The sequence below is a fragment of the Plecotus auritus genome (assembly GCF_963455305.1).
Source record: "Plecotus auritus genome assembly, chromosome: 12".
NCBI lineage: Eukaryota > Metazoa > Chordata > Mammalia > Chiroptera > Vespertilionidae > Plecotus > Plecotus auritus.
In genome coordinates this window covers 10,108,730-10,125,691 of record NC_137778.1, presented here as the reverse complement: position 1 = coordinate 10,125,691, position 16,962 = coordinate 10,108,730, and the positions used below count along the sequence as shown (strand labels likewise).

At 53.1% G+C, this 16,962-nt stretch overlaps 1 protein-coding gene across 4 annotated transcripts in view; it reads right to left on the bottom strand.

Annotated features, from left to right (window-relative positions):
* Positions 1 to 1,186: 1,186 nt before the first annotated feature.
* The window catches only part of RASSF5 (Ras association domain family member 5), a 73,009-nt gene continuing 57,233 nt past the window's right edge, over positions 1,187 to 16,962 (bottom strand). For 2 of the 4 annotated variants that reach the window (XR_013959393.1, XR_013959394.1), the window contains 5 exons: positions 6,935 to 7,045; positions 5,673 to 5,970; positions 4,883 to 4,998; positions 1,609 to 3,404; positions 1,191 to 1,304 (listed from right to left, as the gene is read on the bottom strand). Coding sequence is in view for 2 of the 4 variants with exons in the window: in XM_080647302.1 (XP_080503428.1) it covers positions 3,252 to 3,404; positions 4,883 to 4,998; positions 5,673 to 5,970; positions 6,935 to 7,045 (678 nt within the window). In the remaining 2 variants the exon portion in view is untranslated. Of the gene's footprint in view, positions 3,405 to 4,882; positions 4,999 to 5,672; positions 5,971 to 6,934; positions 7,046 to 16,962 lie in introns of all 4 variants that reach the window. The other 2 variants (XM_080647302.1, XM_080647303.1) reach the window with 1 other exon arrangement.

Below are 16,962 nucleotides of genomic sequence, written 5' to 3'. Positions count from 1 at the left end.
CACTGGGGATGTGCCCGCAACCAAGGTACATGCCCTTGACCGGAATCGAACCTGGGACCCTTCAGTCCGCAGGCCGACGCTCTATCCACTGAGCCAAACCGGTTTCGGCAATAAAAATATATTTTCAAAAGAAAAGGGAACCCTCATGCCTTGCTGGTGGGAATGCAGATTGGTGCAGCCACTCTGCAAAGCAATATGGAGGTTCCTCAGAAAACTACAAGTAGAACTACCATATGACCCAGCAATCCCACTTCTGGGTTTTTATCTGAAGAAAACAGAAATGCTAACTTAAAACGATATCTGCACCCCTGTGTTCATTGCAGCATTATTTACAATAGCCAAGACATGGAAGCAACCTAGGTACCCATCGACAGACAACTGGATAAAGGCATAATACAGATAATGAAATATTAGCCATAAAGAGTAAAATCTTGCCACTTCTGACAACTTGGATGGACCGAGCAGGCATCATGCTAAATGAAATAAGTCAGACAAATACTGTATTATTTCACATATATCGGGAATCTACAAAAACAACCGACAAAACAGAAACAGACTCATAGACACAGAGAATAAACTAATAGTTGCCTGAGAGGAGGGGGTGGAGGGATGGATGACAAAGGTGAAGGAGAATGAGTTATAAACTTTCAGTTATAAAATAATTCATGGGGATGTAATATACAACACAGGGACTATAGTCAGTATCATAATGACTGTACGGTTACAGATGGTTACTAGACTTACTGTATCACTTTGAAAGGTATAGAATGTCAAATCACTATGTGTTGTACATCTAAAACTAATACGCTGTGTGTCGATTATACTTGAATCATAAAAAATAAAACTGGAAGCAGGAAAAAGAAATAGAAGCAGCATTGCTTACCTCAGTAGCTAGTCCTGGAGTTTTATCCTCCTCAGCTCTAGAAAGCCCCTTCTCTTTTCTAACTCAGCATCTTTCCCCCGCTGCTCTGTGGGGATGCCGAGTAGCCGGTCACCTAGCAGCGCTCTCCAGCCACGTATCTGGACAGTTTCCTCAAGATTATTTGAACAGTAGCGTCACACCTCTGTCCGCTGGCAAAGGAAAATCTGACACTGCCAAGAAGTGTGTGCTCGTCTCGGTTCCCACCCGCCCTCCAGCTCCCAAGTTCCATGAGAAGGTCAAGTTCAAGGAAGAGATCTCCGGTCTGAATCACTTTTGCAACGAACTTTTATTACTTTTTTTTTTTTAAACCCATATAGGAAAGGCATTTAAGGAGAAAATATCCTCAAAACACACACACTGGGAAACAGGAGGATAGAAGGCACTACCAGCAGTCATGCCCTCCCCGGGGAGGGAGGGGATACTTGGTCCATCCTGTTTTTGGAGGCTCGGACCCTGGGTCCTGGGTTAACTGCTTCAGATAAAGTCTGCGTTTTCCCATAACGTTCTTATTTCATAAACACCCCTATCTCTTCATACATAGCTACATATACATAGCCTTTATAGATACATGTACATGAGGTTTCTTTCTTCTTTCTCAAAAATAAAGTAGCCACCCCCATCAGGAGGTTCTCAGCAGCATTCACAGCGGTGCAGCAGGAGCCGTGCCTTCTATCCGTGGTAGAGACATGCAGCGTGAAGGGGAAGGACGCAACCGCTCCCTGAACTACACAGCAGGAGAGAGGCTTTCCGGGGGGAGTGCTAAGGCTGAGCATGAGATGGCAGACCATAGGGTTCGTGGTTTAAAATCTCAAGCTGCCAGCCTGTCTCGCTTCTGCAGCTCTGAAGACTAGCACAGCCTGTATGATGAAGGGTCAGCATTCCTTCTGGGATCAGGGCAGTGTGGACTCAGCGAGGCTGCACAAAGCAACCTAGGCTTGAAACAACCCAAGAGGGACTTGGGAAGGCAGAGGACATCGAAGAAAGGGTCTCTCAGAGGCCGACTGAAAAATCTGCCCTGCTTTCTCCCTCGCACTGGAGTGTCTGCATCCGGCTACTTGCTTGCGCTGTGTGGCTAGTGTACTTTCAAGTTTGGGCTGAAACAAGGAGCCAGTACAAGTGAGAGTCGGGAATCTGATCCGCCCTGTCAATGTGGTTTGACATCTCTTATGGGAATCAAAGCCCAGGAACTTCGATGGGAAGAAAGCTTGACCCTGACCCCCACACAGAGAGGGAGGGCTCTCCGGGCCTTGTCTCCCACACTGCTGTGGCCCACTTCCTGGCAGGAACAAGCCAGCAGCAAAGCTTCAAACAAACTCCCTGCTCCCGTCTCTCTGGAAACAAAAAGGCACTGAGGTCAGCGGGGAGGTCAGCGGGAGGCCAGCCCCACGCTCGCTGAGCGCAGTGCCACTGGCTGGCCCGAGCTTCAGGACACAGAGGACTCCACGTGGCTGGGTGGGAAGTTCCCCTCTGAAACCAAGGCAGCTCCTCTGGCAGCATCCCGATTCCATACCCCCATACAGGAGAGGCCGTGCAGGAGCCCCAGGACCAAGGCAGCCAGGCCCTCCCCGTTCTCTTGCTGGTGGAAAGCTGGAGACACTTGGACACGTTTCTCCGCAAGCTCTTTGGCTTCCTCTGGCTGCCGGATTTCCATGCTAGCAGGAGACTTCTAAAATGGCTAGTAGCTGGTTTCCTTGGTGGAAACACGAGGACGATGGCAGTATTAAATGCAGTTGTAACTGAAGAACAAACAGTTGTTGACAATGACGCAGCGAAGCACCACACACACACACGCAGATGTACACCTACGCCTTTGGGCTCACATGTGCACAGACTCCGGCGACGAGGGCCAGGGCCAGGCTGCAGCTTCCCCAGAAATCTCTGAGCCAACCTCAGCCCTGGTACTTCTGACCTGCGCGCCTGGGGCCAGTGCGGGACAGTCCTTTTATGAGCATCATCCTGCTTTCAGGAGCTTAGCTCAGACCTGCTCAAGGAAGATGCTACAGCTTTTAACTCATAAATAAGATCCTGTGGGTGGCACAGAAAGGAGAAATAAAGGAGGCAACTATTTGGTTTGTGAAAGGCTTGCAGATTACAGGAGGACGCCGGTTGCTCTTCGCATAAGTGCCACTTGGCAGGTGCAGACGGGCGCTGCGTGGCAGTGGGCAGGACCCAGCCCCATGCGCACACGTGTCCGTCAGACTGTGCCGCATCTGGGACTGTGGTGGGCGCACACGCATCCGTCAGAGGTGTCCTGAGAGAAAGTGTCTGTTGCAAAATAATAATAATAAAAATAAATCCATGGGCACTGGGAGCGAGGAAGCAGGACCGGTTAGCCAGGTTGGCCTTGGGACTCTCTCAAGGCCTCCTCCAGTTTCTGCCTAAACTTGTCATACTTCTTCTGCACTTGTTGGATTTTGTCCTGCTCTTCTTTTTCCAGGATTGTTAGGAAGTTCTGGAGCTCGGGGATGGAAAAGGCATCCCACTGCGAAGCGAGAGGGAGATGCAGGGAGAAAACGAATAGGAGATGGGTTAGAAGTCGCCTGACCCAAGGGGCCCTGCTCCTCAGGCCCACAGCTGCGCATGGTCCGCTAGTGAGCAAAGCTTGGGTTTCCCGTGTCATATTAGCAACACATTTTCAAATCGTCATATATCACGAGCAAGAGGTTATCCATGAGCCGATTATCAGTATTATTAGTCAATCATAGTGTTCTCTGTAGCAGCTGAGATCTTAACAGTGATGCTGGGGCTGCCCAGGGCCCCGGCTGGTCTGCTCCATCTGCCTGTGGGGTGACAGGAGGCTCCCCACATGCAGACCCTCAGGATTGGAGGAGAGCTGGACTTGGGCTCAGGAGGCTGGATTTCAGCCTGAATCACCCTGTGACCTTGAGCTCATCATCTCTCCCACCCCCATCCTCTCAGCCTGTTACCTGGCAGAGCAGACAACGAGAGAACATAACCAAAAAGCTCATCATCTCTCCCACCCCCATCCTCTCAGCCTGTTACCTGGCAGAGCAGATAACAAGAGAACATAACCCGCAAAGCTCTGTAGAGCCTCGCTGGCCCAGGCCTGCCTGGATGGCCCGGCCTTTCAGGCTGACCTAGGAGCTGAGGCCCCTGGGAGCCAGGGTTTGGACCCCTAAATTCTTGGAGCACATAGGAGTTGTGAGGTTTATCTGGTTCCATCCCCACATTGCAGAGATGAGAGAACAAGTCCACACAGGGAAGGTGGAGGAACCGCGATCACAGAACTTGAGGCGGCGGAGCTAGAAGCAGAGCCTGGGCCTCAGAACCCCCAGGCCCGCCAGCTGTCCCCTGGGCCAGCAGTGCTCCAGCCTTTCCAGTGGAATACTTTTCCACACAACCAGACCTGCCTGGGTGAAGTGGGGAGAAAGGACAGAGCTCCACTTGCCTAGATCCCCCAAATCTCCAAAGTGACCCCAAGACTGCTCTGCCAAGCCCTAGGCCTCCACTGAGCACGGTGTGACAAACAGAGGCTCCCCAGCTCTCTGTCACAGGTCTCCGCCTTCCCAGCCTCCCAGGCCTCTGGGGCACCTGTCTGGGTTCCTCCCGTTTTACACCGCCAGACTCCTCTAGGGGGAGCGCAGTCAATGTTTAAGAACCGGGGAGAGACAAAAGGCTCAAACATCTCTATGGTGCTTGCTGGGCCTCAGGCCACCCTGGAGCGAAACCACCTGGGCTTACCCAAGGAGTTGCCAGTGCCCCTCCATCTGAGCTCTCAGAAACGAAGCACACAAAATCCTCTTTCCACAGACCTTGCCAGACAGGCCCAGACTTGCTGCCAACCTGGCTTACACCCTGGACCTGGGCCTGCACTCACCCCAGCTCAACTCCTCAAGCTATTTTCCTGCCGCACCTGTGCTGGGCAGTGAGGACACACCCCTGCGCCACCCGCGGTGCCCTGGGGCTGCGTCCGTGCAGCTGCAAAGGGCCCAGGCCTACCTCCACCTCTCCAGTCTCGTTCTCCTTGAGCACAAAGCTGAGAACATCCGTGTCGGGCCCAGCCAGCAAGCGCAGGTAGAGGGGGCAGTCGGCCACAGAGAGCTTCTGGAACAGCACTGCGAACCAACCAAACCGAGAGGGGGGCTGGAGCTGGGCCGGGAGAGGGGCGGGCCTGCTTGGGTGGGGGACTGGACAGAGTGGTGCTGATAACTGATGGAGTGGTCCTTTCAACCACAGAATGAACCTGACAAGAATATACGGGGCGTGCCCGGCCGCGGTGGCTCAGTGGTTGAGCGTTGACCTATGAACCAGGAGATCATGGTTAGATTCCCAGTCAAGGCACATGCCCAGGCTCGATCCCCAGTAGGGGGTGTGCAGGAGGCAGCTCTCTCATCATGGATGTTTCTCTCTCTCTCCCTCTCCCTCTCTGAAATCAATTAAAACAACAGAAGAATACACGGGGAGTAACCTTTCATCTCTGGTGTGAGGGGGAAGCATGTTTCCATTCACGTCATCTCCCAAAAGATGAGGAGCAGTGGGGCGGGTCCCCTCATTCCAGATTAGGAGGTGGGAGCCCGGGTGTGGGTTTCCTGAAGTCACATGTGGAGCGAGGGGCACAGGGAGGGCATGAGCTGCAGCCAGCTCCCGGCTCAGCATGCGTGGGCCACAGACCTGCTGCGCACGGATGGCCTGGCCTCACTGCGGTGCGTGAGGGCCACTCCTCCCCCAGCCCCCGCGGGTTGGTGGGGACACAGACAGTTAGGAAGGTGGTTTCTAACCACTCCCATACCTTGCCCGTCCTTGTGTATCCGCTTGAAAAGTGCAAACTTCTGGGGATTGTCCACGACCATGAACTTCTTGAGCAGCCCCTGGATGACCTCGCTGACCGTGGTGGTGCTGCTGATGTGCAGCTGCTTGATGGCGTCGAGCGGCAGGTAGAAGGACGTCCGCTTGTCCGTGGTGGCCGCCAGGTTCACTTCCTTGATGGCGTCATAGATGGACTGGGGCCGGATCCCAGCAGGCACCGTCACCGGCCGCCGCAGTTTCAAGTGCACTTTGATGAAACCTGTGTAGGTGCCGTCTTCACTCTGCCCGGGAGGGGTGGGGGTGGGGGATGACAGATGGGGTCAGGGCAGGGCTGCCTTGCGTGGTCCTTGCCACTGCCCCGGGTCCCAGGGGCTGCAGAGGCCTTTCCTAATAGCACGTCACCCCGGGCAATGCCCACCTGTCTCCCTGAGTTCCTTCCTGCCTCCTTTAACCTAGGGGTGCCCAGTGGGCCCCAAGAAGGCCCACAGTATGTAGCTACCAGAAAGGATATTTGGGGCAGCTGTAGCTTTGTCCCCAGAGCTGCCTGCCCCAAATCTGCCACCAGTCAGATGCTGATTGCCTTAGGCGAGTCCCCGTTCTAAGAGGCAGGGTCTGAGTGGCCTCTTTCTAAAACCCACAGCCTGTAAGACAAACCCAGGCCCATCTGTGACTGAATTTCCTGGGGCCTCATTTGGTTGAAGCCCTAAAGAACCAGTTGCTGCCAGCCACCAGCAGGGGGCAGGGTTCTCCCACTTTCTCCTCCCCTCCCCACTGAAGATGGCCTTTCTGAGCCTGGCACAAAGTGGGCACCCCCACGCCCAAGTTCTGCCCAATCCAAGGAAGCTTCCCCAGACACAGGCTGTGCCTGTGCAACCAAGAAGGGCTGCGAACACCCCTTGTCCAGGGCTTCCTGGGGCCCAAGCCATGCCAGGCCCTCGGTCACTGTATAGCTCCCTTTTAATGTAAAACTCAGAGAAGTTAAGAAAGTCTCTCAAAGTCACAAGTGAACAAGTGGAAGAGCCAGAGATGGGATCTGTGTCTTACTCTAAAGCCCGTTCTATTTCTCTTAAAAGTACGGGCCCTGGCAGCCCAGGCTGTCCGCCTTCCACAGCCCCCGAGGCCTCCAGAGGCCAGAAGAAAGGGGACATCAAGGGGGGAGCCCCAGAATCCAGAGGGACTGCAGAGGAGCGAGACAGGAAGAGGGTGTGGAGAGGCCTGGGGGCATAGGTGGGCAGGCCCGCTCACCAGCTTCATGCCCAGGCAGTTCTTCTCACGGCTGTTGTAGCTGGCGATCTGCTGCTTGATCTCCTGCAGTGTGGGCGGGCGCCGCAGCTCCTCCGCGGGTTTACAGACATTCTGGAACAGACACAGAGGTGAGGGTGGGTGTGCATGGTTCTCAAGATTCAAAGGGGAATGCCACGCCCTCTCGAAGGCCTCTGACCCAGCAGAAGCGAGCAGCAGCCCCACGCAGTGACAGTGGGTGGCGGGGCGCATCTATCTGCTAGACCTGGAGCTGTTACTGTCTGCTGCTAAGGTTTCCACAGCAGATGCAAGAAAAATGGGTCCTCACACTGTCTGTCTGACTGTGGCAGCCAAGACTGAATGGGGAATACAGGAAAGAACATGGAGTTTCTGCAACTCAGAAACAACTTTGTAAGCAGTGAAGAGCCCGTTTTACTCCAAAGAACAATCTGAAATACAAGTTTACGAGAGAAGTATTGAGAAATCACTCCCCTTCACCCTTGCCCTCTGATTGATTCCACTTTTTAAGGGTTGAAACTGATTAAAACCCAGCCAGTGAGTTCTTTTAAAAAAAAAAAAATTGCATGGATTTAGGGTAGAAACAGAGGTCAAATCCCAGCTGTGCCATCACCTCGCCCACCACCCCTGGGGAAGTAACTTCAGTCTCCCTCAGCCTCAGTCTCCTCATCTGTGAAATGGGAGCAATACCTCTCCCTTGGGCTTGTTGTGAGAACAATGTGTAAGTGCCTGTCCCACAGGCATTGGCTGTGAACTCCGAGAATCAGCAGAGCTCTTTTGCTGACGAAGGGTTGCTATGGAAAAGATGCTTTTAGACGCTAGGGGCGATGCAAAGAAATGCAAGCACGCCCCATCTCCTCGGGGAAGTCACAGCAGAGGTGGAGAGACCTGACTGCACCGATGCAGCATGTGCGGACCGAATGACAGCCATTCTCCCAGGCCCAGAGTCTGAGGGCACAGGGACACCAGCTCAGGCCCCATGTCATAGGAAGTAAGTGCGTATTTGTCAATGAATGAGTGAAGTGGTGGGGCCCGGGGCTGTAGCCCTCTGTGGTAATTGAGGGGATAAACCTCTGCTGGGGCGGAGGGACACCCAGCATTCACTCAGCACCTGCTCTGTGCCTGCACTCAGCATGCATTACCTCATTTAATCCTCATGAACCAAAACTCTGCAAGACAGTGTATCGCCCATTTTACAGGTAGACTGCGGAGAGTAAGAGTTCAGTGACTTGCCTACAGCCGCAGTCAGTGTGTGCAGAACTGGAAGAAAGGCCCAGGTCTGTTCTGTTGTGCTCTTCCCATGACGTCATGACTTCTCACCTCTCTCCCACCCCCGGGAAGGTAAAGGGCGGACGGAGCTAAGGTGATGGAGGTCAATGTTCTTCACACCGTGGAAGGGGTCCCTCAGTCAACCCCCCGGATTTCTCTCAAGTTCATTGTCAACCGCCTTCCCAGTGTTTCCTCATAGTCTGAGTGTGGCTGGGAGTGCAGGAGCCTAATTTGGGGGAACAAATGACTAAGTAGGCTGGTTGGTCAAAACCCACCCAGAATTTGCCTGATCTTAGAAATCTACCCAATTCAGGGAGGGTCGGGGTTCTCTTTTGGCCAAAGAGAAAAGAGGCTGAGGGGGACAGGGGATGGTGCTCTGGGCTGCCTCTCTAACACCATCCAACACCGTGCCGTGGGCGTCAGGTTTGGTTGGGGAATTCACAGCCCTCTACCACCACATCACCACCCCGTGAACACCACGGGTACCCACAGCAGAGCCGGACCTGCCCTCCTCCCTCAGCAAGCTGTCCCGCGGGAGACACGCCACACTCAGCAGCATCCATCACTTCCTCCTCTCACTTTCCAGTCCCACGGAGCCCGTAACATGCCAAGCTCCACGGCTGCCAAGGAGCTCTGGTGTGGCCCCCCACCCTCCGCACGGAGGTGAGAGGACAGCCCTTGTCTGTGACGGCATCTTCCCTCAGCCTGTCCTCCCCCTTCCCTCTTCCTCAGGGATCTTGAGAACAGCACTGTGCCACGTGCTTTCACATGCCTGGTCTCACATACTACATATCTTATTCCTATTTTACAGATTACAAAACTGAGGCTCAGGGAGGTGAAGAACGCGCCTGAGTGTCTTAGGGGCTGAGTAGGGCCTGTCCACCTGAGTCTGAAGCCCATGATCTCCATTCACCACGTGGCCTCCTAGGACGGCCTCTTCTGCAGGAGGGGCTGCCACCCCCCACCCCTCAATGATGACCGAGGTCCCATGCCACAGGGCTGGATGCGCAGCTGATACACCAAGGCCTATCAATTCCGTGGCCTGTGAAAGGCTCATGCAGGGTGCACTGGACCAGTGGGTCAGGCCAGAGGCCAGAGGCCTTGGCCCCGGGAGCACCCGGCTCCTGAGAAGATGGTAAGAAGGAGCTTCTCATCTCTTCAGACGCCAAGGTGGAGGGCCCACCCTTTTCCTACTGGACCTTGATTCCAAAGAAGACCACCCAAGGGGAAGCACTCCCAGGACACCTCCTGTTTGCTTGAGCCTCACTGACTGTCTTCATTTGCTGTTGATTCATTCATCCAGGGACCTCAAAATCGAGCGTCTCACCCCTTCCCTGGACGCGTCTCTGGGACCTGGCCCGCCCACTGGGAGCTTCCAGTCCAAGGACCAGGGTCCCATTACTATTCTGCGCTCCGTCCATCTCTGCTGCTCCGAGTGAATAGCCTTCTCATACTCATCTACTTAAAAGATTAATGGATGGAAAGAAAACTCTAGAAGCTCTGGAGATTTCTCATGGTTTCCAACCGAACTGCAGCCATCTCTCTGTAAGAAAAGGCATCTGTGTCCCCACTTCCACAGGCCCGTGTTCCAGGCCTGGTTTTGAATGCAGCCAGAGTCGGGACTGCCCTAACCCAGGGCTTCTTCCTGTTCCCTTTCCTTCAGCAGATAACCCATCTCTTCTAAGCCGTTCCCACCGCAAACCTGGGGGAGTGACGTGAGTGGCTGTGGGCACCCCCTCCAGCACTGACGCAGAAGACAGCCATCCAGACTCCACCACCCATCAGAGAGCGCCAGGAGCCCTGCGTGGCCAACACACAAAATCTCACACCTTGGGATGTCAGCCGCAGGCTGGGCTGGCTGCTGCCCACGCCAGAGCTGGCAGACAAGGTCTGACCCACGGACCGAATGAATCACCTCCCAAAATAGGCCAGCCAATCAGCCAGCTAGCCACAGCCACAAGGGCCCGCCAATCCTTTCCCATCCAAGGGATGGCAGGGAATCTAGACCGGTGATGCTTAAACGCGGCAGCACATGCAGTCCTGGGGGGATCGTCAGAAACTCAGCGCCTGAGCTCTATCCTGGACATTTCATTGGTCTGCAGTGCACCCTGGGCACAGGGAGTTTGGAGTCTCCCAGGTGATCATAATGCGCAGGACTGTTTGAGAAGAACTGGTATTTGCAGACCTCAGGGGTCCCCATCCCACTGCAGAGGCCCACAGACACCCACTGCCCAAGTATCTGCTGTGTGAACAGATCAATAATATAGTAATCTTGCCCAGCCGGCTTGGCTCAGTGGTTGAGCATCGACCTATGAACCAGGAGGCCACGGTTCGATTCCCAGTCAGGGCACCTGCCTGGGTTGCGGGCTCCATCCCCAGTGTGGGATGTGCGGGAGGCAGCTGATCAATGATTCCCTGTCATCATTGTTGTTTCTATCTCTCTCTCTCCCTCTCTCTTCCTTTCTGAAATCAAAATTTAATTAAAAAAATAATATAGTAATCTTCAGAGGATAAGGCAAAGACCCCAATCTCTTCACCTGCCAGATTCTCCAGTGCTCAGAGTGAAAGATTTGTCTCTGTCCATGGCACAAAGGTAGGCACCAGGCAGACAGAGTTTGTCTCCTGGGGTGGCCCACAATGGAGAGAGAACAGGAAAGTCACTCTTATGATTTAACAAATACTGGCTGTGGCCCATGAGGCATCTCTCCTTGGGGGTTTACCCATCTCAGTGCATCTGGCATGGAATCCGTCTGCTCTGATTAAGCCCTGGCATTGGTAGCAGATGGTTTAGCTGCTCCCAATGCCCCCGGCACATCCAGGGCACCAGGGGGAAATGTCCTGAGCCATAGAAAGGGCTGTGTCCTCTCTTTGCTCTCAAGGTTATTGGAGTGCAGACGCCTGAAAAAGCTAGGTGTCACGGGTCAGAGCAGAGATGCCTGCTGAGAGAGCAATCCTCAACATTTTCTATTAAAATATCCTTAACAACAAAATACAAAGCACCATCCCCTGGCAGTCTGGGGCCTGCCTCCAAAGCAGATTTCCCTTAAGTTGAATTTTACCTTAAGAAAAATACAACAAACACTGGCTGATGATGCAATCTAAGCAGCGATCTGAGGAGAAGAGGCGCTGAGTGAATCCTTTGGCTTTTAGTATCCCCAGGCACACACAGGGCAGCCCCGGGAGCTCTGGCAATGAGGAGCTCGTGGTGAGGAGTTGGCCAAGGAGACTGTGCCCCACCCTCAGGATGAAGCCATCAGATTAACATTCATCCCATTTTTTCTTGACTTAAATCACACACACCTCATTTTTGTCAAAAATTTCACTCTCTATTTGAACTTCTTCCTGCACACTGCTTTTGTCTCAGCGCTCCTGTCTGCTCCTCTCCAGTCCCTTCATCTGATCACCCCAGTCCTGAATGATGACGATGATCATCCTTATTATCTACTGGCTAACTATGTGCCAGGCGCTGTTCTACTCACCACTAGTTTATGAGAAACGTACCATTATCATGCCCATTTCACAGACGCGGAAACGGAGCCCCAGCAAGGTTAAAACTAACCTACATCTAAAGCTAACACTATAGCACCTGGCACTTAAATATGCAACTATTGATATTAACCTCCAAGTACACCGTCCATCTTGGTTTTTCTTCCCAACTAGACTGAAGCTCCTTAAAGACTTACACCATACTTCCATTTCTTCTCTCTGCCGGTGCACTGAGTATTAAGCAGATATAACAAATACTTGCCCAGAAAACTTCAATGCCCTACTAGTGGTCGGCAAACTCATTAGTCAACAGAGTCAAATATCAACAGTACAACGATTGAAATTTCTTTTGAGAGCCAAATTTTTTAAACTTAAACTTCTAATGCCACTTCTTCAAAATAGACTCACCCAGGCTGTGGTATTTTGTGGAAGAGCCACACTCAAGGGGCCAAAGAGCTGCATGTGGTTCGCGAGCCGCAGTTTGCTGACCACTGCCCTAGACAGTTTTCCTCAGTGGTTAAAGCATCGGCCCGCAGACCAAAGGTACTGTGTGTTCAATTCCCTGGTAAGGGCATGTACTTCGGGTTGTTGGTTCTATCCCAGGCCCGGTTGGGGCATGTGCAGGAGGCAACCAATCAATGTGTGTCTCTGACATCGATGTTTCACTCTCTCTCCTTCTCCTCTCTCCCCTCCACGCTCTAAAATTATCAATGAGAAAAATATCCTCAGGTGAGAATTAAAAAAAAAAAAGGAAACTTCAATGGTCCCCAACTGGCTACAGGAGAAAAAGGATCTAACTTTCCCCTAGGAATCACAGTACCGTGAGCTTTGGATTTCAACTTGGACTGAGTTCTGTGGAAGAAGAACCTGTGCCTGTCTTGTCCACCTGGCACCCCAGAGTCTCGTTCCAGCATGGCACAGAGTAGAGGCTCAGGTAACACCTGCAGGAGGATGGGGTGCTGACTCCCATTACTAAGTGATCTTGAGAGTCAGATAACCTCTTTGAGGCTCAGCTTCTTCCTCTACATATTGGGGTGACGTTCCTTTATTGCTCATAGCATCGATGCAAAAGTAAAACAAATGAGATGATGAGTATAAAAGTGTTTTGGGAAAGATCAAGCCCATCCCAAGGCTCGTATTATTACTATCTTTCCAGGCACATGCAGTCCGGCCCCCATGGGCGCTGCTTCTGGATCGGCCACATGCTGGGGAGTTTGCTCACTCCTTTCTCTACGCTAGTGGTTGGCAAACATTTTCTGTTTGGGGCCAGATAATATATATTTCAGGCTTTCAGGCCAGATCGTCTCTGTTGTAGCTATCCAACCCTGCCACTGCAGCACAAAGCAGCCATAAGGCGAGTGTGTTTCAATAAAACTTTATTCATGGACTCTGGCCCCTGGGCAGCAGTTTGCCTCTCTGCTCGACATGGCTGTTTGTGCAGTTCCTCCTGCCCCAGAACACAGAGCCCCCCCGCCCCTGCACTAGCTCCAGCTTCTCCGCTTCGTTTCCCGATGAGATTCCATGGCACCTCCTCATTCTCCCTTCTCCTAATATACTAGACCCCTGACGTTTTAATTCCCTGATGGAGACAGGGGTGCAGGTTTGATCTGGTCCCTGCCTTTTCCTGAGTCATACTTCTGCCGAGTCCTGCTTCCTGTGTATTTCCTCACGCCTTCAGCCGACGGGCCTTCTGTAACATCACTCTCACCTAATGGACACTTTCCACAGGCAGACAAAGGCTTTATCACTTCCTTGGAGTTCCGCTAACTCTCCTCCCGTCTCCAATGAGGAGGCAAGAGGCTGGCTGAGGGAGGGGTGCGGGTGGGAACCTCCCTCACTGGCTCAGGGGCTCACTCCCAAACACCAGCCCCAAAGCCTCAGATTCCTGTTGTCGCGAAGCTGCAAATTACCACAGGCCATGGGCCTCTGCAGCTGCTTGCACATGTCAAACCCACTACTGCCAGGACCTACAGCCTGCATGGCTACATGCAACACCTAATTACAGGCTGCCTTTTATCGTTCAATTATTGTTTCACATGTGCTAATACCGCCTTCCCAATTAGACGCTCCCTGAGGGAAAAGGACAGGATGTCTGATGACTGTGCTTCTTTCGTACCCCCTGCGGGACCTGGCTGACACTGGGCTCACCTCCACGGTGTCAGATAAATACCTGTGGACCGGGTGGCAGGGAGAAGGTGGACCAGCCCCGTGGTTCCCAGCCCAGAGCCCAGCGATGGGCGCCAGTTAAGCCCAGGAGCACCTCCCACCAACCCACACCCCAAGGGGCTGATGCTGAGAAGGGGTGGCTGCATGGGGCTTGGGCTGGCGGCCAGCCTGTGGCTCAGCTCCTGGCAGTTTCCTGGTGACAACAAATGCCAGACCATCAAATGACCTGTGACCTCTGGGGAGCCACTTCCCTTCTCAGGGCCTCGGTTTCCTCCTCTGTGAAATCATGAAGTGAGACCAGCAAAGCTGTGTCCCTTTGCAGCTCTAAGATTTTACATACGAGATAGGGTGGCTTCTTTCATCACTGCTTCCTCTTCCATTTCAGAGAACAGGGTGTGGGGCTGGGCCTCTGGGAGGCCCGCTGGGGCTGTCCGAATGGCAGTGCTAACTGGTCTGAAGCAGCACCCAGCCCGGTTCCAACCTCTGCCACTCGGCTTGTCTCAGGACTCGCCACGTGCTTCCTCTGCCCGTCGGCAAGACCCCCTCTGAGCCGAGCTCAAGTCGGTCTGCACCTTCTGAACTCACACGGTTCAAGAAACAAAACAAGAACTGTCCCGGAAGCCATTGGCCATGAGCCTTTGCCACATTTCCTCTTTCTTGGCTCTTAGCACCTCTGTCAGCAGCAGTTCTCATGCCCCTCCGGCTTGTGTCGGGGAGGCGAGCCTCAGGCATGAGAATGGCCATCAGCGGACACCTCCACTCTGTCCTGCAGCCCAACAGCTGGGCTGAGCCCGCACACCCGTGTGTCTGGCAGGCCTGTCCGGAGTAGGAACCCCTGACAGACAGGGCAGACACCCAGCTGTCCGGGCTGGATGGGATGCCTTGCTCCAGGCCCAGACCACATTCAAGGCCCATCAGTCCCTCTGTGATGGGCTGGACCAGATGGGAAAGCGGAAGCCCAAGTAGCCTCATCACAGGCCCCCTCCCAGGTCCTGAGGGGCTGGTGCCCGGATGGCTTTCCCAGGCCCCCTGGCAGTGACGCGGTGGCTCCCATAGGTCCCTCTCCGAATGGCCCAAGGTCCCAGAAAGAGATAGAAGGGCTAGGAACTTCCAGAACACTGACCTCCAACAGGCTATTCCCAACAGAGGAAGGAAGGAAGGAAGGGGCTTCAGCATGGAGCCATCCGTCCAAGCAGAACCGTGTGGAATTTGACTGCTTTGGGGGGGAATATAGAAGAAATCTGGGAAAATCAACGGGAGTATTTGATAAACTGGAAAGAGACGGAAATCCCCAAAGACAAAACGGCACAGCAGATGGCGAATGTAGACAGTCAACACTTACAGATTGAATTGCCTATGGGTGGAGGACACCTTGGGACATGAAACCCAAGGTGGTCCCTGTCCCCAAGAGCCCAAGGTTATCTGAGGAGGGAAGACAGATACACATATGGTAACACATCAGAACAGGCAGGGCGCAGTCCGCACAGGCCCCGGCGGCTTTCGGGGCAGCCCAGGCGGGCTCCGGGTGTATGCATGTGATATCAGCAAACGCGCCAGGAGGCCAGCATGTCCTGGATCCTGGGCACAGTGTCCCTCACTCGTTTAGGTGACTGTCTCAGTCCACAAGCAGAGCAGGTAACCTGGGGTGAGTCAGGACCAGGGAAGGCTGGGTGAGCCCTATGGCTTCGGAGCTGCAGTGACTTAGGTTCCGGCCCCGAGTGCCTCATCATCATAATAAACGTCACCTTGGCCAGGCACTGCTCTGGGCTTCACAGTCACAATCTCATGTAACCCCCGAAATAACGAGGGGTGCATGTCAACAAAACAGCACAATTAGAAAACGGACAAAGGGCTTGAATAGACATGTCTCCAAAGACATTCAAATGGCCAATAAGCACATGAAAAAATGTTCAACGTCACGAGTCATTGTGAAAATGCAAATCAAAACCACCACGAGAAGATACTACCTTACACCCAGTCGGATGGCTACTGTCAAAAACACAGGTAACAAGCGTTGGTGAGGATGCAGAGAAACTGAAACCCTTACGCATTGCTGATGGAAATGGAAAATGGAACAGCTGCTGTGGGAAATGGTACGACGATTCCTCAAAAAAATTAAACAAGAATTACCATGTGCTCCTGCAATTCCACTGCTGGGGATCTACCCAAAAGAAATGAAAGCAAACATTCAAACTAATACGTGTACACTCATTCATGGCACCGGTATCCACCATAGCCTAAAGGTGGAAGAAGCCCTGGATGGACGGGGAATGAATAAACAAAATGCGACATCTGCATCCAGCAGAATATTACTCATCCATAAAAGGAGGGAAACTCTGAGATGCTCCATTATGGATGAACTTTGAAGACATCGTACTAAGTGAAATTAAGCAAGTCACGAAAAGACAAATGCTTTATGACTCCACTTATCTGAGGTTCCTATGGTAATCAGCTTCCTAGAGACAGGAAGTGGAGTAGTGGTTGTGGGGGGGCGGTGGGGAGGTGGGCAATGGGGAGCTATTGTCTAATGGGTACAGGGTTTCAGTTGGGGGAGATGAAAAAGTTCTGGCGATGGAGCCATAGAGTTCTCATGATGGTTGCACAACAATGGGAGTGTACTTAATGCCACAAACTGCACACTTAAAAACGCTGAAAGCAATGGACTTTCGCTATGTATGTTGTTACCATAAAAAAGGAGGATTTCAAGGTCAGGGGAACCCGGAGGCCATAACACCAGCTGGTTTCAGCTGGTTCCCATAAAGTGGGGAGCTTCCCTTACTTTCTATATTCTCACCAAGGGAGGGGCCAACCCCACTTCTAAGCAAGCTGGCCCCGTCACCCCAAGTCCTCCAGGAGCAGGCTCTTCCCTGGGCACTGGGAGCGGCTAGATGCTCTGAGGAATATTCGGCTGTGCATCGGGGTGATCTGCTCAGAAGCCCAGATTGGAGGAGCTGCTGGCGCTTCCCAGACAACTCTCCCGAGGGCAGCTCAGAGACAAAGGAGCCCGCGCTCCGAGATCTGGGGGGGCCTCGAGATGAACTAGTCCCATTGCCTACATCTGAGGCACCCTGAGTCCTTAGGGGACTCAAGTA